The sequence below is a fragment of the Dermacentor andersoni genome, chromosome 8 (genome assembly GCF_023375885.2).
Source record: "Dermacentor andersoni chromosome 8, qqDerAnde1_hic_scaffold, whole genome shotgun sequence".
Lineage (NCBI taxonomy): Eukaryota > Metazoa > Arthropoda > Arachnida > Ixodida > Ixodidae > Dermacentor > Dermacentor andersoni.
This window is the reverse complement of record NC_092821.1, coordinates 56,666,371-56,690,251: the sequence shown is the minus strand read 5'-3', so window position 1 is coordinate 56,690,251 and position 23,881 is coordinate 56,666,371. Positions and strand designations below refer to the sequence as shown.

The 23,881-nt window shown below is 42.6% G+C and overlaps 1 protein-coding gene across 4 annotated transcripts in view; it reads left to right on the top strand.

The window, feature by feature from the left end:
• LOC126520206 (uncharacterized) overlaps positions 1-23,651 on the top strand; it is a 67,702-nt gene extending 44,051 nt beyond the window's left edge. For 2 of the 4 annotated variants that reach the window (XM_072289684.1, XM_072289681.1), the window contains 3 exons: positions 979-1,040; positions 3,203-3,292; positions 19,890-20,182. In XM_072289684.1, the coding sequence (XP_072145785.1) occupies positions 979-1,040; positions 3,203-3,292; positions 19,890-20,155 (418 nt within the window). In that variant the 3' untranslated portion in view covers positions 20,156-20,182. Of the gene's footprint in view, positions 1-978; positions 1,041-3,202; positions 3,293-17,515; positions 17,877-19,889; positions 20,183-23,553 lie in introns of those variants that run through there. The other 2 variants (XM_072289683.1, XM_072289682.1) reach the window with 2 other exon arrangements.
• Positions 23,652-23,881: the final 230 nt, after the last annotated feature.

The window sequence follows — 23,881 nt, the reverse complement described above, 5'->3', positions numbered from 1 at the left end:
TGACGATGACGGTATGACGACAGTGAGATTATGAATAATCAAGGTGGGATGACGTTCATTGAACGACCACGACGGCACAGCGACAGCGTTACAACAATGAATACATGAAGACTGTGGGCACAACGAAGACGCATAACGACAGTTGTATGACACAGCTTGAATAACGACGGCTCAAAGACCAGGCAGGCATCTAGACCACGACCGCATACTTAGTAGCCAAAGGTATTAGATTGGTTTCGCGACTGGGTATGAGTAGAAGGCTTGACGACTAGAACATGAGGAGAATCAGATCACGAAGCTAGAATGACGGCGATGGAACGACCACAACTGCATTGCGACCACTAGCATGCACCTATGGCTCTTGCCGCCCGATTGAAAAATGAAAAATGCGAGACAATCACAAGTGACGTGGTGCAAAGGTTTTTCCAGTATTGACAACCTACTAGATAAAGTGCACCATGCTGGCGTTCTGCAGTTATTTAAATAACTCTTAACTTAGGTTTAGCGTGTTGCTTAACGCATTCTGCTGATTAACTACAACGTGTGCTTTATTACCACAGCGCAGATTTACTCCAACGTGACTGGAGTTACTGTTCATTTATTTTATTCATTACTATAGCAAAATGTCTTTCCTAATTTTGATGTGGCTCATATTTGGAAATATTGCCGCGCTAAAATCCACGGAGGTATAAAAATCGCCGACAACTACGGCTGAATATGGACAAACTCAAATTCGTAAGGCTTTATAAGAAATGTACCCCTCCTAACAATGGGTTCCTCTTTCAAACGAGCGGCTTGTGGAACTATAAGTCACGATAAACTAGCACAACCTTTCCCCCCCTCTTTCTCCAAGACACCGAGTAGTTCTCCCTAAAGGGTTGGAGAAATTAGCGCCCCTTACCTCTTCACAATCGTTGTCTTTGAATTGCAGCCACTCGCAGAAAGGTGCCTTTTATTCTACGGTGTTCTTTATTTCAGAGATGCTTTCTTTGAATTACCGACGACAACAAAGAGGATAATTAACGTATATGCATACCTGGGTAAGAGCTCACCACTCTGCTGTCTTAGCTTTTTCATCCTTTTCTGATGCTGCACAGTTGTTACAGTAATATATTTGCTCTGTGACGACACTGCGCAATAAAGATATAGTTTAATACAAGTCAAACATTGGCAGTATGCCCGGTAACTGTATATGTAAACTTCAACCGAAATTTTTGCAAGAAGTCACTCTAAATAAAATAAAGGAAGTATATTTATATAGTGTCTTCTTCCAATCATGGGGAAAACAGATCAATAACCAGTAAAATAGGGGGTGGAGGGTACAGGCTGTCTTGGCATTATCAAATTGCGCAGAATGTAGAATTACAAGGCTGTAAATCTAGTGAACATGGCATAGAAACTGCTATGGATTGTTTAATTTTGAATTGAAAAAAATGATTAGCAATGTCCAGACTAAACATATTACAGTAAAGACAAAGGCGGAAGGATGTGTTCCGCTGTCTCAAGTAGGGAACATCATCGAACAAGATAATCTGGATAATATTTAGGTAACTAATGACCTCTAACATAACTATGAAGGCCGCATTAAAAGTCTGACGCAACCAGCAAAGTGCTAAAACACGTAAGCTGACCTAAACAAGAACGCATGTTATCGAAATATCACTGAGTATCAAATTTTGTAACATCTAAAATCAGAAAAAATATTAGTGAAGTACAGTGCAATAAAATATTTGTATTTGTCTACCTTTGGCAAATGTAACTCCATGCTGGAAAACGATGGCAATGTTTCTATCCTAAGAACATGGACCTTCCCGCGGTTTTTACAGCATGGTAAACAATTGAATTTACGGCGACAGCAATACAATATTTCTGCCACAACTTCGAAAACGCATTCCAATGCTAACAGAAAAGTATCCCTACACCCGAACTATTGTTCACGCAGTAATTTTTATGAGTGACATGCAATGTTACATAAGAAGGCGTATTATACCTCCGATTGTTGTTGATATGAAACGGGCTGCATTGGTGTCTTAAGCAGAGCCTTGAAAATGCCCCCTTGTGGTTGCGTACCCAAAAGTTTCGCTGCAGCAACGAAGACGACCGCTATGATAACAAGTGCTGCAACCTTCTTGCAGAGCGACCTGTAACATGAAACGCAGTCTTTAGAAGGGCGTTAATTTATGCACAATATTAGTACACATTGCAGCGAAAAAGCTTTTCCTATTAACATTATGGAATATGCACGCTATTTGTGGCTAATAGTCGCATAATATGAGCCTGTCATGAAATCATGACCATTACTAGCGGTAGTTGGAACTGGAATGGTACGCCGGAATGGCAAATTGCACCAGACTGCTAAGCCGAAAAGAGCTCTCGCAATACCTGTCGCAAGAAAACACACTCACACTGCCTGTGCTATAGATCATCCAAGTTTACAGAACTTTTTCATGCCGATACCATAGACAGAAAACAAAAACGCTTTTGGCACAGCGCGTAATGGCGGAAAAACACAATACCTTGTGTCCTAGACATCAACTCTATGTTGTACTGTTGCGGAACCAGCAAGTCTGTGTCGGCATATGTTTGCGAGAATAGAAACTTAAGATGTTAAAATATTATACGGTTATGAATGCCTCAGAAAGCGGAATCAAAAATAACAAATTTTCGCCATTAGTGTTGCATGAACCGCCACATAAAGAACCACATTCACAGCAGTCAGTTAAGGAATGTTAGGTTACACAATTGTTGTACATAGCACCCGCAAAGGATGAACCTCATGAAATAGCGTTAAGGTAGATGCGCTAAATCTCCAATGTAGTTCGCATTACAAAAACATCAGATATATTGTTAATTTTTTTGTTTATTGGCAGATAAATTATGCATAGGTCAGATAAAAAAGCGGAGTTGATGAGTAGGATTCTTAGTGTCCCATGATGTTAATAAAGTAGGAAATATGTGTAATAAATATAAACGTCATACATCATGTCGCAATGAATATTAATGCTCGACAACGCTGGGAAAAACGCTAGGACAACGTTATGCCTCAGTATATATTGAAATAGTAAACACAACTAGATTAAACACAACTAGATATACAGCAGCCCCCGACAACAAAGCAGTTCTATTGCCGTTGGCAATACTAGAATTTATCGAATTTTTTTTCCGCCCATTTAACCTGAGCTCGCCTTTCTACACGTTGCAGGGACTGGACAGGTAGACAATAAGATATCTGGATGGTACAATGTTTTGTACGCTAACAAAGTTTGCTTTATTTTGGCAACCGAAGAACAAGGTAAGAACAAAATATATTGCGATATAGTACAAATTTTTTGACAACATGCATATAAATATGAACCTAATTACTAGGAAAAGTTTGCAGCAACATTTAAAACCTAGGGCCAATCGTTCCAGTTCCCTAAACTAATAAGTCGCTAACGTATCAAATTGTAATGTTTGATTATATGCTTTAGAAGGCTTGATTAGGTACTACCCGGCTAGAAATTGTTTTTTAGTAAAGCGGAAATTTTACATAGGGCTTGGCTGCCTAAATTTCTAAAATAAAACAACTTACCTTCGTAGAAGTGCATCTTCTTTGGGCGTCTACTTCCAGGGTTATCGCTCCCGTGCATGCCCTTTTACCGAAACAATGCTTTGAGGGCTATATTATTTATGCGTTTTTAAAGAATTTGGCCGAAGAATTAAGGTGGCAGCATATACTGGTGCTCACTCATATGCAATCAAATCACAGACGTCATACCTGTTTCCATTATATCCCACTTTAAGGAGCATTTCTTAAAAAGTATTAAATGCCCTTCTTTATGGCTAGCCATTTTATAATTAGATACGACGCACAAAAAACAAGAACATATTGCATGCTAGTTTCGTGCTTGTTATTAAATAATATTTCTTAGTTCTTATGAAGGCGCTGTCAAATGTTGTGTCATTTGGTTGGCTGGCGAACCTGCAGTGAATAAATTGAAACGTTTGTACTCAATACCGACATCAGGCGTCCATTATGTTGAAAAAATAGACATTCAACAATGTCGAAGTTCCTGCATAACTATGGAACGAGTACGTCCATACACACTTGCTCTGTTAAGTATTGAATTGACTTCCAGCCATGCTAATTACGTTTAATATAAAACGCTAGAGATAGTGAGTTCGAATTAGTTTGTTCGGTGCAACCTCATTCTTAGAAGGAAAAAAAACTACCTGAGACATAGCGCGCCCATCCGAAAGCAACTGCATTGTTGCCGATACACTTCCAGCTAACTTCCTGTCGCTTTGTGTATGTCTGCTTGTTGTTTTTCCCCTTCTTCAAGTTTGATGGCATTCTGCCGGTAGAAACATGTACCAATTAGTCCAACAAGCCACTCTTATGGCGCCGATATTCTCAAAATGTAAAGCTACAGGTAGCGAGGAGAAGGAATGGTCCCAACACACAGGGTCCCCGTAATCTTCAGCTTCATCTGAACGCCTTATTATAATGCGTTGCAAAAGTACGTGTTTCGGTCTTTCCGCATTGTAAGTACGCAAAGCGTCATTGTGAATTTAGGGGCCTTTTATACACAAAGGTAGAGCCCTTTGCAATTCACCTATCTGTATTTACTAAACACAAGAACATATTGTGCCTTAAAGTAGAGAAGGAAGTAAACAACTTGCAGAACAAAAATAGTGTCACAGTAAAGAACATAGCGCCGGAGGTGGGCAGTACTTTTGATGAGAGTGAAGGGCTTAACCTTGTCATGGGGCAATCGCGCAGACGCAGGGAGCCGGCGTGGGGTAGTATCGCGGCATGCAGAGAGGACAAAAGCACTGGTTAAACAATATTTAGTGTTCACTGATCTAAAGTTAGGCCCGTTGCCGGAGGCGTTTGATTGGCCCAGGCAGCACGCCCTTGCGGCGTTCACCGAGATGCTGCCTGAAGATGCTTGATAATTTATCAGCACCGAGGTCAGTGCCTGCAGCAACGTGTAACGGGAAACTCGTCTCATGGATACTCAGGCACCCTGGGCACCATCGTCTGTGTCTCTACGTCTCCTGCAAAGTAGTCGTCATTAAGCCTCCGGAATACACTCAAGCTACCGTGGATGTCACCCTCTGCCTGCTCATCTCTACATTCTAGTTCTGGTTCTTGTTCCCTAGTGAAACGACGCAACCCACTCCGTGGGATTGGCCATGAATCGGGCGGTGTAGAAAGTATTACCATATTTTTCTAATAAGTTTGGATGACAATTACGAAATCAGTATTTTGCAAATTGCATATAAAGTGTCGACTGTTACGGATATGAATAATCAATTATCTAAGTATAAAATAAAATAGAATTTTGTTAGCAAAATAAGTGTTAAGAATTCTGGCATGCAATTCTTTTTGTCGCACGCAGAAAGATGCAGAGGGATTCACATACGTTCTTCTGGCTCTAACCTAATATGGTAGATGAAAAGGCAAGAGTTACAGGAAGAGTTAAATTCAAACCAAGCTTTTGGAATTGTTCCGTAAAAATATTTTCGGTTGAATAATGCAATGGCGGCATGTCAAAAAGATGTGTTGCAAAGGTTCACTCTGATTGCATAAAGGGCACAAAGGCGATATAGCCAGCCCAGGTCTGTTGAGGCAAAAGTCCCAGTGGGGGACTCGTCACTGTGGTCTCGTAATCGTTACTACACATTTTTTTAAGTGGAGCACCATTTGTTATTCCAAATAAAATTAAGAAGCACGAAATCAGATGTTGCCAACGACAATTGCGCGAAGTTTGTTGCAGTAGTATGTTTTCTGAATCGTGCCACAGTTACTAAATCTTACGTGGATAAAATGGGGATTATAGGACCATCGCGGCAGGCTACTGCTAGTGTATCTGCATATTCGTTTATGGTTAGACGTTTGTGGCCTGGCAATCACACTAAACGAACAAGGCGTAAATATCTTGGGAGAAGGAAATAGAAAGTTTATAATGAATGGAACAATTTTGATGTGGCTAGTGAAGAACAGACCGACAGGCAATCAGTTAAGATTACGGCTGATTACAGAGCTGATGGCAGTTAGCGTAAAGCTAAGAGATTGGCCAGTAGTTCCGCCTGAAAGATAGACGTGACATCAGGCAGTCGAATGGAAATCAACCAATTTGGATGTTATGATACAATGCCGACACCTGCCTTTTCTTCACAGAAAAGGCAGTTGCTCAACGATCAGTTGCTATAACGGTCTTTGTATCCAGGTGTGTAAGGTTCCCTTTTAAAATACTATTCATCTATTGATAGGGAAAATGTTTAGTGTTGTTTGGAAAAATAACATCAAATTCAACTTTAGCGACTGGAACAGAGGAATTTAGTAAGACCACCTCGCATGGGTGAACATTTCGTGGGTTCAATTGTGTCTGTATGAAAATGTGAGGGCAACGTGAGCAATATTATCGATAGTTAATAACTGAGGCCGATTCAGTAATGAAAATATGTTGAGATCTGTGTGGTGACGCGTATATATTTAGAAAAGTTGTACTATTTGGATATGAAACCGCATGAAAGGAGAAGGCAGGCGTGCTTCTTGTTATCATTAGCGACAAATTTTGGAAGCCTAAAAGATAAACGCAATGCCTCTCGTTCTAACAGAACTAGAAGCCGAACTTAGTGTGCAGGTGCGCCAGAAAGGAAAACGCAGTCGAATTATATTATCGGGCGAACATACATGCAATATATCGTAATGAGGTCGTGCCAACGCAACCGTGGTCGATTGCTGCTAGGTATATGCAGCATTCATTACTACTGCGCATTTTACCTTTGTGGGAGTACGCACTATATGTGGGCTCTATTTAAGCTTTTCAGTTTACATTACACCCTAATGTTTAAGTAAATTTACCCGTGGAATACATTCTTCTCAATGAAAAGCCGAAATTTGCACAGAAACGCTTCGGGGGAAAATTGGGACGGCGCTTTTTCTCATATATAAGAGAGACGTTAGAGCCATCAGGCCACAATTCTAATCGGCTCATATAGGACAGCAGAGTTTGGTGCAAAGCATGTAAATCTACAGATGCAGAAAAAATGCTATGTCATCGACGTATACGTGCACATGTACATCCTGTTTCAAAGGTACAGTACTCAGTAAGACGATAAGCAGCAATGACGATAGGTGTGATCATTGTGGTAGACCTAATGACTGTGGATACGTTATTGAAGACAATCCGCGCAGACAGCAATAAAATTCGCAGCCTTTTAAAAATTAATAAACCAGTGCGAAAAAATAATGTGGCAGACCTGCCTTCTGTAGCGCGCGTTTACTAGGCGCACACGTTCTACGCTGTCATATGCCTTAGTGATGTCTAAACGAACTAAGGCTCCATATTTTAGCTGACATCGACCTAGTTAAATAGGACTTTCGAGGTCAATATGGGCACACCAAATCGAAGACCCACATCTGAAGCCAAATTGGCATGGGCTCAAAATCATGTTCTCTCTCAGCCAATGATCTATGTGGTCATTTAAGATTATTTCGATGAGGTTTTCTAGGTTAGATGCAAGAGATATTGGCGCATTGTTAGCCAATGCATAACAGGCACCTGGATTTTTAATAATGAGATTACTGCATTACGGAAATCCATGAATTTTCGATAGAATCGTTCACCATGGTGTGCAATGCGTGCGACGATATCTTACATAGTGTTTTTATTATTGCCACAGCAATGCCAGCGGGGCGTGGCGCTGAATTACTCAGCTGGCTTATTATGTTTTCAGCTCCGAAACTGTAACCCGTTCGAAGTCTTCGCCGTGAGTAGGTGGCGTAGTGTGATAGGGCGAAATGGGCTTCTGTTGACACCCTAGACATTTATCAATATCTTTCAGTAGTGTGGCCAATTCTAAGGGTGCTGCAACCAGAGAGTCAACATTTATTTGTGCGGCGAGGACCTTTTGATTTCTCAGGAATCGAAAGAGTGCTTTCCTGTTGGTGGCCTTTGAAAGAAAGTCGGCCTGCTTTCAATCAAAGTTGTCTTTCGCACTTGCAGCTGTTCTTTTAGATGTTGCTGCCGCAAACCTACAGTCTCTCCAATTGCTAGGTCACTTGTTATGAAGTAGTTTATAACGCTGCATCCGCTCAAGCGACCTGCTTGAATGACTGTGACACTCCTGCGTTCCTTTGAGTGTGTGCGTTTTTCATTATTTTTCTTTGCCCTTTCGCATTATTTTCGGGTGTGTGCACTTTTTTTTCTTGTTTTAACATCTTCCTGTCTCCCCTTACCTCTTCCGCAGCGCAGGATAGCATACTGCAAATTTATCTTCCGGTTAATCTCCCTGCTTTTCTCATCTGTTTTATCTCTCTCTCTATCTCTCTCTCTCTAACGCTGTTTTTCTTACCGAATAATCGCGAGAGCAGTCTGCGTTCCACCAAGGGTTTGGAGACCCGCTTTTAGTGGAGCGGACAGTGAAGTGAGACTTTTACGGAATCATTTAAAACAAAAAATAAATCTATGGCATTTTCATTTCAATATTCTATTGCTGATTGGATAAATCTATGTACAATATCTTTTTGAATGTGATTAAATTAACAAAAGTAGTTGAATGCTTAGTAATTTGAGTCAATGGGCATACAAGCTCAAAAATATAAGAACGTGATCACTGCTTGTGCCCGAGTTGATGGCAGACCATATGCAGATAGACAAATTATAACAAACGAAAGTGACATCCATCGCAGTAAGCGATTGACTACAAAAAAATGTGGGTGTTCTTGCGTTAATGAATGAAAAATGATTGTTGGCAGCCCAACCCAGCCAATGTTTACCACTGGAATCGGTAGTGAAGCCTAACGAAGTGTGATGAAAAAGAAAGTATCCGGCAAAAAATATTTATTTTCTGTACGAATTGCTGCTTCTAGTACACTAGTACTCAGAATGCTTCCGAGGAAATAAACACTAACTAATGTCAACACTAACTAATGTCAGAGGGATGCAGCCTTGAATAGACATGTCTATGCAAGAATTTCACTTTCTGAAGTTATGAGCTGGTGAGGTAATTTAAGCTGGTGCTCAATTTTTGAAAAGATAAAGATAGCTAAGCGGCCACCGTGAGATGAACTGTCTAAACGAAATGTGCGATAATTTATTAAATGCAATGCCTCTTCGGTCGATAACCTGGTTTCTTGCAATGAAATGATGTCAGGTGAGTCTTGGCTACGGCGGTAATGTAAGTCGATAGCAGCGGAATAAATGGAACGGCAATACCAGTGTCATATTTTAGTGCCCCTATGTTGAGCTAAGGCAGGCGGCACAACGTGCTTAGTCTAGAATGCTATCCTTCAAAAGATATCTTTTTTTAGAAATAAGCTTCTGGTACTTCTTTGTCTTCATCTTATGTATCATTGTAGATTACTGCGCTACAGGAGATTTGCGGCGTTTAAGAGCACGGGAGTCACGCTGCATGTGTATTTCTTGTGAGCCCCAATCTGAGCCCCATCCTGATTCCAGTTCTGCATGATACAGAGAAGAGCTCTCGATAGGCCGAATTTTATGAGGACCTGGATTCGTTGTTTCTGCATCATTCGCATGTGAAGGCATCGGAAGTTCATGGTTCGGCAGGCAAATACCTGAAGGACTTGAGTAGATCGTGGGGTGAAGATTTGTGCCAGTGACTTCGATAGGCTCACAAATACACGTTTTCTTCATTGCGCTCTCTGCGGCCGAAGGTATGGCATCAGAAAGCGTTGGGTCTACTTCGCTCTGGAATGATAGAAGGGGCTTTCCGTCTTCAGCATCTCTTTTGCTGAATTATTTATAGAATTTGTAATTCCTGCGCTTTCGCGGAGCAGTTAGTATGCTCAGCTGAGGAAGAACAGCTACAGAGACAACACTGTTCTTCCTGTGATGAACTATATTTTAGGTCCATTTTAAGTCCATCTATTTTAAGTGCTTATGCCCATAGGGCCAACATTTAATTCACTGAAGGGGACGAGGAGATAGCGATCCCACCTGGTAAATTATTCGCCACGCTTTGATCTCTGTCCGACGAATTGTTACAGCGCAGGTAAAATTGACGGAATCTGTGGGAATGCTCTTGTTCTTAGGTAAGCGAGAGCAACGAAATACGGACACGGCTCCGGCCACAGAAAGTATTTTTAAAATTTCTTGAGAGCAAACGCTTGACTCGACTCCATGAACTACTCCTTTAACTCAAGCTAAATGAGAAGGAATGAAGGAGCTCATCGAATGTGGAGGAATTGCTGCACATTTGAGAAGATTAGTGGTACAGCCCTGGTCTGGCGCAGAGCAGAGAATGCCACCGCGATCAAACTGTCGTACTTTGGTGATCAGTTGATAGTGAGATGCCGCCTTCTGATGTTCTTCCTGGATGAATTTGGGGTTTTTCATTCAAACTTACTCTCTTCTGGACGGCACTATGGCCACATGATCGTTGGTCAGTCCGGTGCGCTAAAGAAGGTCAATTGGATAATCATGAGGTGCAAGAGAAGCCTACCTGGAACTGTTTGCCTGGATGAGAGAAAAAAACAGACATCAGGCTCGTGTGCCTAGGCCAATCGCCGCCTGATATCCAGCCATGCCCCGAGAGGGTACACCGATACACCAGGAAGGGGCCTCTGCAGTGAAACGGTTCGCAATGTCGCACGATGAGGATCCGTCAAAGAACCTGGTAGGACCAGCGACCGAGCAGCTTCTCCTTGTTTGCGAAAGGCACCGCGCGTGAACCGTGCTCCTACATTCGTTGCTAATCATATGATAATAAGGCAACAAACAAATACACCAAGGAAAATACAGGGGAAATTAGTTGTACTTACTAACTCAATAAAGAAATGATAAACTAATGGAAATGAAAGTGGGTGACAAAACAACTTGCCGCAGGCGGGGAACGATCCCACGGCTTCGCATTACGCGTCTGATGCTCTACCAGTTGAGCTACCGTGGCACCGTCTTCCCATCCATTTTCTGGGGTATTTATGTGTTACTACTAGAACTAACCCTGGGAGTGTTAGCCAGCGCCACCACTCACGAACCTTGGCAGCGGATGTGGAACATCTTTTCTAACGCACCCGTCACAAGTACGTGATCTTTTTTAAGTAGAAGGCAAGTGGTCAATAAACCCGCAAGTGCTATCTGAAGGCATCAGTGTTGCCGGATTCAATACCCTCGCTATGTAATGACCGAAAAGAAAGGGGGTCCTCACATAACCCCCTTTCTTCTTGTTCATTACATCCCTTATTGTGAGGCATAAATGAATAAAAATAAAAGCATCTGCAGGTGCAATAAGGCTTGAGCAGCCGTTGTCAATTAAATATAAATGAATTGGGCGTTGCCAAAAAATATTTTTCGAGAAAAAGAACAGATAAAAAGAGGCTACGTGGAACGAGATAGCCCAGGAAATGGGATTGTATTACCAGCATTACCAAGGCCAGGAAACGGCCTTCGACTGCGGAATTTTTCCGGTTATGTGCAGGTCTGTTTTTTTCTACTCACATGAGTTTGCGTATTGCTGTTTTATTCTTGGTGTGATTTCTTCTTTGCTTCGATATGGATTGTTGTGATTCTTTGCCTAGCTGAGACTTGTTCACCACGGCTTTAGCTGTTCCGGGATACTTCTGAAGAGTAAAGCGAGCTTTATTAGTGAACCTCCACCCTCGCCGCGTTCCTGGTTAGTTGGATAGAGACCTGTGGTGCTATGTAGTTCTCTTCTTAACTTGGGTGGCTGATCTGAAGAGCGTTTGCGTTCTATACATCCTTTTCTGAATCTGGACAGCTGGCACAGCCTCTAGGGGCATTTAATGCTCCCCTTGCCGTTTGGCCGTGTCTCCTTGACCTTTTTCGGGGCACGCTGCCACAACCCAACCCACGCGCACAGAATCATAGACTGGGATAACTTGAAGTGGCGTAAATCACAACGAAGGAGGTGCACTTTCTTCTTGATGACTTGTGTGATAATTCCTGCAGCCACGCAGATGGAGCGCCGAGACGTATTATGTTGAACAATTATCTCCTGCTGTTGCCGAATCAATCGTAGCTCGTTATGTTATAATTTGGCAAAATATTTCGACACGAACTAACCCAAAGATTGCTAGCAAAGGACTTGCGAAAGAGGCCAAGAAATAACAAGGAAATATTTCTCCGGCTGTATAAGACTTCAATTATGGGGTCTTATGTACCAAACCAGGATCTCATTATGCGCAACGCTGTAGTGGGGGTCTCCGAAATTTTGAACCACCCGAGGTTTCTTAACGTACACTATAGTCCCCTTGAAGGCGTCCTCCGGCGCTTGAGTGGTTGACAAACAGCTCATTTAATAATGAATTGTTTATTAGAGTTCCATATTTTCTGATGTAGAACGCTGGTGAGGATACTGTAGCGTAAAAAATACATTGTGGATTCTACTGATAGGAAACCGTTGAGAGGGTCGCTCGTGCGACGTGTTGTCACAGTAGGCTTCTGATGAAAAATGTAGAAGCCACATTGACGCCGTCACATTTGTCTGCAGCATTTTGTATCGGCTGCCGTCTCAGAAAGTAGTACGTAGAAACGCGAAAAGCAGCTGTAACCCACTGCTCCTAACAGAAATGGCAGTTTAAGTTTAATTCCTTTCTAAATATCGTTACCGCGCACTTGTCGGCAGATGAAAACACGTTTTTTCCTTCATCGTATGAGCATTACAGCTGCATTTTACGACACTCTTAGAGATTATCGATTTGGAACTTGAAAAGAATATTTTAATCTTGGTGGAAATTAGTGATGCCAAAAGTGGTATCAGCACTGCTCCGCTGTTTTGAATATATTGAACATTTTTTCTGTCCTGCGTGGTATTTGAAGTTTCACGATATTTTCCAGCCTACGAAAGTTTTGATTCAGAGAGCGTGCTATAACTAAGACATTACTTTTGCGGACATATTGGCGACATAGCTCTAGTTATTTGAGCTGTACGATGTTCTCAAGGCACATTAGGCGGACACCAATTAAATAAAGAAGTCTTGACTTTGGGAGAGTCCTGGAGGAAAGCGCAATAACACTAGATAAGATTACACAACAGAAGCGCCGGAAGCACGAGTCGATGCTCGTTTATCTAATCTTGTGCCTTAGATCCGCGCTTTAACCAAGGAACGCGGCAAACATCTATGAGAATGCTCAGTTTTCACACATTCATCACAGTGCGGTTAGCTGTGAAAAATTGTTGGCAATAATTTTGTAAGGTTATAATTTTACACGCATCATGAATGTTTACAGCGCTAGTTTATGCAATAGTTTGTGCAATTTGTGCTGAAACTTGATTGCTCCAGGAATGCAAGCTATTCTGTAGAGCTCCATTTTGTAAGCTGAATGAGTTACTATGTTCAATCGGCGTTAGACACAATGTAAGAAAATACGCCTATTTTATCAACCACGAATGCGTCAAGACTAGTAAACATCGCTGCTAAGAAACAGACAGGTTATTGCGACTTATTAGATGTTTTTTTTTTTACAGCATGACCAGCATGAATCGCTAATAACGCGTACATTCTCCACCATGCGGAAGCTACGATACTATCAAACATTCCACCAAGGACAAGCCTAGCTCTCCGATGAATTGCAGAAAACATTTCGAAGAATACTGTAGAATTGTGATAATTTATTTCTGGATGAGAAGCCAAAATAGTGAGTCCTGAAAAGTAGTTACGTAATTCAACCTAAAGCCAGTTGCTAGCACGAACCCAGAATGTAGCATCCAGACGCAAAGCAAACCCTTACGGGTTTTTAAGAAAGAAAGTTTCGCAGTTGAGAAAAAGCTTCTCCGGTTCTGGCATATGAACTCTGGACCATCACCTTTGAAAAGTGTCGGTCCTGAGTTCAAATGACGGAACAGCACGATTTTTTTTCTCGACTGCGAAGCTTTAGTTTATCACCAATCCTTAAGGCTTCGCTTTATAAAGGGAAAAGTGATATCCACTTTATCGTAGCAATTGCTACAAAAAAAAAAAAGAAAAACTCATACGGCTTCCTCGAAACGAAACCCTCGCAGTTCAAAAAAGATTCGTCCTGGTCCGGCACTCAAACCCGGAACCACCACCTTTCCGGGGCACGCTTCGCTTTGCGGCTTGGTTCTACATACGGATGGATTACATTGTTCTCGTTCCAGATACTCTCTATTTTGAACCAATATCTGAAAACTGCAACAGAAATTTGTTTCGGGGCTACAGCTATGACCCGCAAATATTTGTCTTCTCGTAAGAACCCTAAATGTCATCTATGCACATTTGAGTCAACCCTAAAGCTGTTATTGCGGTCAAAAGCTTCCATACTCTCCGTCGGACTTGTGCCACATGTGGCTCGCGAAGGCAGTAACAAATGCTTACTCATTCTGTGTGGGAATGCGTTTTACACCCATGTGCCCCTTTTGTAGAACATCATACACTACAGCGCACATTTTGCACATTTCCCCTCGCTACGACGTCATTGTGGGAGCCTACCCTGAGAGCTTTACACCAGTTGGACTCTATACCCTTTTCGAAAATTAAGTTCCTTCCAACTTGTGCATTTGCTTCACTTTAACGAAAAACAGTGGAAGTGTTATTGCAGAGCTCCAAGATGGCAGGTTCCTGGAGAGGGCCCATATACTCGGAGTGCATATTCAAGTGTGCGTAAATCTGGGTCTCTCTTCGTCCCTGTATTTATTTCCCGCCGTACAGGTTAGCATACCGGACGGTGCGTCTGGTTACCCTCCCTGCCTTGTCTTGGTTCTGTTTCTCTACATGCATATGTATGCTAATGTCTAGCTGGGTCTTTATTACTTGTTCGCGCTTCCTGTCAAACGTCTGGTGAAAAGTAGCGCGATTAACAAAAATTATGTAAGAGAAAATAGGTTATGTGTTTTATTGCGCTGTAATATCGGAGTGCTATCGGTTCTAATACACTCTGCTAAAAGGCAAAAGACAGGCATTACCGTTGTGACGATCAGCGTCGGCCCTAACGAGATTAACATTGAGGTAATGTAGCGACACGCGGTATTCAACGTGCCCAAATGAGTCATGTAAGAGGCGTACATGGAGCTACGCTTCATTATCTAACGACACTGCGCGATGTAGGGGCACCGCCTTAAAGTGCGCGTGTGGCGCGTGTGTGAATATGTATTCACTCAGGATAATCAGAATATGCATGACGCGCGTTCACTTCCACTCAGCACCCTAGAAATTTCACGATTATTTTTGCCATTAAAGAGCGGCCCATACCAAGTGGCGCATCCTGAACACACAAGTTGGCGTAAAGGATGTTACTTTTTTAATGTTCGAGGCATTTTTTGGAATTGGAATGCATATGTATTAAAGATATTTGCAAAGGCGCGTCAAATAAATGCGTGTAGCCCTGTTTGGTGCAAGTACTGCAACAATGTGGTTAAGTACCTTTGTCTTCCATTATCCACCTGGTAAAATCACCTTGAACATTTGGCTTTAGTTTGGCCTGCCTGACGCTTTTGTGCCTAATATTCTCAGTACCGTGATATTGAAGGGCAGCGCTCACCCAGTGACACATACCGAGTGACCAAAGCTGATGTTAAAGAGGTGCAGCCAAGACCAGCTTGGAGCAAGTGTCACATAATAATTCAGGCTGGATCGACAGATGGTAGGGACATGGTTTCTCCAGCAACCCCATTGAACTGCTAGGTTTGCAAATAATGTGCAGATTCTATGGGAGTACCGAATGATTAAAAATAGATTTTTATGATATCGAATTTAAAGTATAACCTATTAACAAAACAAATTGAATATATATTTCTAGCCGATTGCAGCTGTTTTCTCCCTGTAGCAAAGTGAAATTTAACGATACAGAAGTGTGGCACTACAGCAAGGTCAATCGTAGAGATGCTTGCGTTGTAGATGTGACAGGAAATATTTGAATTGGTGTAGAATTTATACGCTCGAAGTAAAAGACTTAAAAGGATAGTTACTTTCTTACCCTATAGGAATGCATTCTTTATGGGAACCGCCGCACGACGTGCAAGAGATGGTATCAATCGAGTTTAGACTGCGGGCCCTTAGTTGTGAAGAAGCGTGACGTATTATCCATGATCTCGATGACATATCATTTGATATGCAGACTACGTATTCCTGATATACAGGCATTGTAAAAAAATGGTGAAGAGTATAGACATCTGCAAACTAAAGCGATTATTATGGCCTTGAAACCATCTACATCTGAATCTCGTTGATATGACCTTCACTGGAACCAGAAAAAAACTTATCATCCTAAAATCGTATTACATAAAGTAAACTTTAAAAAGTATGAAAATTCGCGTACTCGGTGAGAAACACAAAAGCAAAGGCTCATGTGGCGTCGAGTGATATTGCTTCGGATAACAGGCTATGCGGCGCAGCATCACTCGAAGGCGCACGAACCACCCCCACCGCACTTTTATTCAGCAAAGTTTAAATAGCTCTTCAGTTTGCGCGGGAGTTTCTCCCTTTGAGTGGCCGTGAAAAACCTATTGTGCAAGTTCAAGAAAAGCCACCGTTTCCTCCGTCAGCTTAGCAGCTACCCAACTCGAGTCAGTGCGGCTGTTGACGCAGCAGCATTTTCCCGCCAATGTTGCTCTGGCCCAAGAAGTCGGTCGGCTGTTGCAATATTACTTAAGCTAGTGCACTGCAATATAAAGCTATGAGTTTTCGAAATACCAGTTCCCCATTCGTATGATCCAATTTTAAATGAAAACGCGATCGCAAAAACCGTGAGGTAATATATTGGTCCTCTGGGATGTTAGTAGGGCAAATGAGAAAAAAAAGAACGATCATCTCACACAAGGCATTATGCAGAATAACATCAACGAAATTTCTCTGTATTGCGATTGCAGCAGAACATTATATCAGACTCAGCACAAATTTAGAATAATCGTTAAAGCTTTTAGAGAATCCTTCGCTAAGCTATCATAGTTACCTCTCGCTGCATCATTGTCTAGCGTGGCCTACTAAATAATTGAATAGACATCTCCACTCTAAAGGACGGGTTACTGAAGTCAATCTCAGAAATTGCCAATGGTAAAAACCAATTAAAGTAGCGCAGGAGAAACATCGAGAAGAAAGGATATAGTGCAAGCGCTACCAAGTGTCAAGCATACTCGTTAGAGTGTCTGGACCTCAATTGCACAGTGCCAAACACTAAAATTTCAATCCACAGTCGGAGAGAGCCTTTGATTTTTTTAGACCAAAGGACGACCGGACGGACACACCAAACACAGCATTGAGCTCTTTATTTCTTTTGTACAATTGTCCAGGACTGATGGCAACCTGAGAATGTCTCTAAGTGGACAAAATGTACGTAGTGAATTGACAGTAATAAGAAACTAATTTCTAGGTACTATAGACATATGGTGAAGCTTAACAAAAGTTTGCAGAGCGCACCCATTCTTTCAGAAATTTGCTAGTACTAGCCAGTATGCCTATGGCAGTCAACGCTATACTCCACGTAATCAACTACATTACCAACAAGCAATACAGCTTTAGAGGCTGCATGAAAAATATTGTTCCAGATGTTGACTTTAATACTATTGCTACATTGTTTTCTTTCAGCAATGCCAGCGTGTTTGCTTTGGCGAAAAGTACGAGCTACACCACTGGAACGTGTTCCGTGCAGGAAAGCATACAAAGAGAGGTGTAGACACTATAAAGGACATAGTCATGTGTACAGCAAAGCAGAATGTATCACTAAAAACAATTTGTAGGCCTGCTTGTTGCTCATTCATACAAACCGTCTTTGCGGTAGATTGCCACAGCTAGCAGTCAATTTGTTGCGCTCGAGAAATGCTAAATTCACAAGCACAACCTTTTCAGACAATTTGTCTGCAATCATGTGCTTTGCTTCCTATATACAGGAATTGCCGCATATTGTTTTCATTGCAATAATGTAAGAAATAAATAAGTAATATAGAAAGTACTGTGTCCCGGCTGTGTTATTAAAACTTGTTAATATTTGACGAGCACTCAGACGAGAAGAAAAAATCGACTGTGTTTTCATTACACCTTGTTAGGCGAGTTCATTTAGAATTCCTGGAGTGCAAATGTACATAGTACATGACCGGGGCAGTTGGAGGAGGAGGGGAGAGGCCTTTGCCCTGCAGTGCGCGTAACCAGGCTGATGATGATGATGATGATGATGAAATGCGAAACAAGGGCAAGAAAAAAAAAAGAAGTTTCTTGACTCCTTTATTTCCTCCTTGTTATTTACGCCCATTTACAAGCCTACTGTATTGTTCAAGAATATTTGAGGTGCTCGACACTCAAAAACACGGTGAACTATCGAAGCTCGTAGAATTTCATAATGTGCCAGTCACTGTGACGCCACATTGATCTCTTAACGCATGTGAAGGAGTTGCCTCCGATGGCGATCTCTTGAGCCTGAGCGAAGAAGAGGTCCCGGGGGGCAGGAAAGAAAATAACCTGATTCAAGTACAAGTCATAAAGATCAAGCTAGATAACCAGGATATTCCATCTAAACTTCTGATTATCACCTTCGTGTTGAGTGTACAACCGCAAGCCCTAGAGACCAGATACAGAAAAATTCAAATCAGACCTGACATTCTAAACCTCCCAAATATCTTTAAAGTGTCATAGATATGGCCATGTTTCGAAAGCTGCCCAGGCCGACTGATCTGTGCGAAATTTGGTGAACACGAACTGGCATCCGACGGCTGTAGTGGCACGCTCCACTGTCCTAACTGTGACAATGTGACATAAACACACTGAAAAACTTTTTAGGACACCTAAGAACTTTTTGTGAGTGTTGAATACGAAAGCCTTATTGACCAAATCAACGCTGCTTAGCAGTCGTTCAAGTTTGGCGCTCCCGAGTAATGTTCTCGAAATTTGTTGCGGGGTGTTTTATCATATTTAGCGATTGCGCTGCTGCCTGTTATTTTATTTACAGTTTTTACGTTAGCATGTTGGCTCTAGACCGCAATTATGTGGACGATATTGCTTAGAAATCAACTGAAATGTTTTTTTTTTTCAGGTAGTCTCACATCTGCCTCTTTGCTCGTTTTGCTGCGTTCTTTCGCTGTCCGTCTCCGTCTTCGGTGTACTGGTGCAGACGGCCACATTTCGTTACTGCTGACGTTGCCGTCACCGACGTTGTAGGTGCTTCTGAGTATAGCACTGCACGGGATCGGGCTTACCCGACAGCCTCGGCCCGGCCCGGCCCGCGTGCAGGGCCTGGACGGCTAGGGTAGTTTATTCACGGGCTCAGGCCGGGCTCGGGAACGCCATGTGCTTTTTGACCCGGGCCCGGGCCGGGCTCGGCTTTTTTGACGCGGGCCCGGGCCGGGCTCAGACTTTCTCGTTTTGTGCATGTAACGTGCCGCGAATTATCCTCGCACGTCTCGACTCTGAAAAAACTTGTTGCCCCCGCGCAGCTGGAAGCTAGCAGTGCCACTCCTGTGTACGTCCATTTTTTTTTCTTCCGTCGCATATTGCGCTGTTTGAACAGAATGTAAAAGTCCAGAATGAATGAAGTTCCCCCCCACCAAAGGATGCCATTGTATGCCTTAGCTATATCAATGTAATTATTGCTTTGAGCGCGGTGTAAGTGCGTTCGTGACTTGCTGATTCCTCAAAGGCGAATTGGTAAAACGATGACGGGTAAGATTGAAATAAATTGAATTATATTTCTCGTTCATTCAAACGAGGGTACACTGAGACTAAAGGACTAAAGGAAATCGTCACGCGGCTGAAATATGGCGCTGCATTCATCGATGATTGCACGCATGTTCGCAACCGGCCGCCTAGCAGCAGCATATTACGCTGCACCCTGGACGAACGTGAAGCTTTCTTGTTCTATTTACTATATTTAGGCATGGGAAAGCTTTGCGTCAGGAGCTGACAGGATCATGTACGTGATGATCAAGAACCTTTCCCCTGACAAACAAATAACACTTCTGGCTCTTTATAGCAAAATATGGCGGCCGCTTTCCTTCTCAAGACATCATGCTGCAACTTTTCCATCAAGTCATAGATCCACATCAAGCTCCCAAGCTGTATACAAGAGCCATACTCGGACGGGTTCTCAAGAAAGCATTTGACAACGTAAGCCATTATGCAATACTAGAAGGACTTTTTAACCTAAACGTAGAACATAAGCCATACCGATATACCGCTGATTTTTTACCGGCAGAACTGATACCCTCAATATTGAAGGACTCAAGTCGAACATTGTGAACGTCGGTGATAAAGACGCCTCAGTGATGAGTGCTATGATCCATTTTATTCAACATCGAACTCATTGGGCTCCCGGGAAGGCTCGAGAGCATCCTGTGCCTACACCACAGTTTATATGCGGATGATACAACGTTATGGGTGACGGGTGGGCGCGATAGCGAAATCTAAGAGACCCTGCAGGAAGCAATAGATACAGTCACAACATATGTAGCACCGAGAGGACTCTCATGTTGCCCGGAGAAATTTGAGCTCCTACTGGTCAAACCAAAATACCAAAGAAAATCGCAAGCCTCTAACCAACAAAGAATTGCCTTCCAAATCGAAGGTACACTTGTACACCAGGTCTCATGCCTAAGGGTTCTGGTATTGTACTTGCAATGTGGCAAAGAAAAAAAAAACCACAACAGTCCAACGCTTAAAGACATACACGGTTCAGATGGGCCGGCTTATTTCGAGATTTGCTACTAGACACATCGGCATGAAAGAGAAGAATATCATTCGACTGGTACAAGCCTTTATCATCTCCCCTATAGCGTATAGTGCGTCATTCTTAAATTTCATGCATACCGAGAAGCACACGATTGACATTATGACAAGGAAAGCATTAAAACAAGCATTACACCGTCCTACAAGTTCAGCAAACGAAACATTATTAGCCCTAGGATCACACAATACACTGGGCGAAATTATAGGAGCACAGAGAACATCAAACTAGGAACGCTTAACACACGTCAGGACTGGACGGACAATACTAAACAAGCTGGCAATATACGTAATACCAGAGGCGAATTGATGAAAAGAGAAATATTCCACCGGACATCAGGAACACCTTCATAATACCCCACCCCAAACGACATGCACCCAAACCATAACGCAGAGTGAGGGAAAGCAACGGCTCAAAGACTCAAAAATGTGCTCAAAGACGCTGAACATGTGGCTTATGTTGATGCTGCAAAGTATCCGTCACAACCAGCCATGACTCTGGCAGTTGTTACGGGTACCAAAATATATATCACAACAACTAGGTCCACACGTATCAAACACTCAGAAGTGGAAGAGGTTCCAATAGCTTTAGCATACGCATCAAGCACTGCATTAGGCATCGTCACCGACTCCAAAGTAGCCGTAATTCATTACACCAAGAGACTTATATCACCTCAAGCATACCGAATTCTCATTGAAACACATCCTGTCCGCAGAAGAACTGTTCGACTAATCTGGACACTAGGCCATGCAGGGATAATTGGGAGCAACGCTGCGCACCCCGCTGCCCGAGCAAGTATAAACTGGGAGAGACACTTGCGCCGTCCATCTCTCTCTCTGGAAAACAAATCCTCGGAGAGACCCAAGCAGAACTATGGCCCCCAAAACCAGAACCAGACCAAAAAATAACAGCTTCCCAGTACGAAGAAATGATTAGTTACGGAAAAATCCTGGATTACTACCTAAGTGCTCGCTATAAATATCCTCGTCCTTACAAATCATTATACAAACACCAAGCAACTACGTGAAGACTTCTACAAACACGCATTTTCCCTACGCCACAACTCATGCACCAAATTCACCCAGAAGCATACTCAGCACACTGTAAGACATGCAATACACCACGTGCACCACGTGCAGCCCTCCATCACAGGCATGCCCATCAACTACAAACAATATCAGACACAGCATATACAACAATGATAAAATAAAAACCCTTGAGGAGTGGGAGGCTATACTGCTCAGCGAATGCAAAGAAGACCAGGTCTGGGCTGCCGGCTGGGGATGGACGCCGCTACAGTTCAAGGCCTGGCCTGCGTCTGACTGAGAGTGGAGCTTTGCAAGGCTAGCCTCCCAGCCACTCCGTTCCCATTTCGAACCTAACAGGGACTTCAAAAAAGATAGTTTATCTCCCTTGCAGAGAAGCTATCATAGTCAGAATTTTGAATTAGGCTAATGACTCGTCCGCGGTCAAAAGTTACGCGCAAAAGCTCTTATCAGAAGCCGCTGCAAGCATTCGGAAACATGTTAAATCGTAGTATTTTGCATTTCTTCGAATTCTACAAATTACTTGGTTTATGCCACTGTGATTTCCGAGAACGGCGGTCGGCAACCGACCATCTCGTGCACGTCGAGGGTTATATTCGTGATGCATTTCTTCATAAACAATACTTTTTACCAGTGTTTCATGAAACCACGTGTCGTGAGGGATCCTGAAGGACCTGTCGGGAAGCGGTATTCATAGAAACATCTTCACCGTTATCGAGAGCTTCTTATCAAACCATACATTCCGTGTTCAAATTGCTAATGTTTTATTCAGAGCATTTCTACAGGAAATTAGGGTAGCGCACGGTGGTGTACCTAGCTGTATCGTTTTTATAGTAAAAACGAAGGCTTTGCGCTCATAAGCCTCACGGCTTATGTTTTATTGTGTGTGCGTTGAGGACGTGCGAGTGGGTTCAGATTGTCTAACCTCACTGTCTGTGAGCGACACGTCTAACCGGGCGTAAGCAAATTGATAAAATGGGCTAACGAGAATGGGTTTCAACTTAATGCTCAGAATAGTTTTTGCGTCGTTTTTAGAAGGAATTGAAGAATCGTTTCAACGCCCACTGTCAAAATACATGGTCAGCGCTTACCTCTAAACGCGGAGCACGTTTTTAAATATGATACCAGGCACCAAACTGTCCTTTTTAGCCTCAAAAGTATGTTAAGGCAAATGCTTAGAAACAGTGAGCATTCTCGAAAAACTGTCACGCACAACATGGGGCACTGATAGGTTGTGTTTATTGAACCTGTGCAAGAGCCTCGTACGATCACGTTTAGATTACGGCACCGTGGTGTATCGGTCTGCGTCACCAACCACAATATGCACACTTGATTGGATTCACCATTTAGGCATCCGACTGGCCACAAGCGCCTTCAACGCAAGTCCTGTACAAAGCCTCTACTTAGAATCTAATTAATGGTCACCTAATTTCTAAAGGTCATACTATAGCTTTACTTATTTTCTGAGCACATTAGAAACCTGAACGCAACATTTACGCTAGCGTAAACAAACACATCTGTCGCACTATTTCGTAATTTAGCTAAAGCATGTGAGCGCTTCATACAAGCTCCCAGAAAGCTAAGTGGGGAAATTGGTTGCTGATACCTCAGTGGCAGTGGCGAGTGGTAGAACGTGACTCATCGTTTATCCAGGTGCGTTTGTAGGAGCGCTTTTCGAAAATTTTCACCGATGACGTTGTATGTATTATCACCCCTTCGCAATCTACCGTTTGCGTGTATAGAACACTTCACTTGTCGTTTTTATAATGTTATTACGTATACGTTTTAAGGACTTTACAGCGACTGTTCTTCCGGCCCCTTTACAGCCATGTCGCAACAACTTTGCTAATTGCTTACCCCATTGACAGATTTTATCTGTGGCCTGACGCTCTTTGGCCATACTTGACCCTTGCCCGAAGAAACACCGAATTCATCATCACCATCACAACAAAGTCGTCGCAAAGGTCGCCGTGTTGTGAGCCTGTCCATACGGTAATAGATTTCTGCAGAAAAAGACAATCAGTTATGCATTTTCGTTAAGACGCTGTCAATATCCAGTAACACAGCGGCGATCAAAGGGTTGTCAGTTTGCCTAAAATTATACGAAGTGAACGTATATTGAATGAATTTTCCATTATGTTTTATCATTACTAAATTTGTCCTATGTTTCAATTTACTGAATGTCCATGTTCTCAA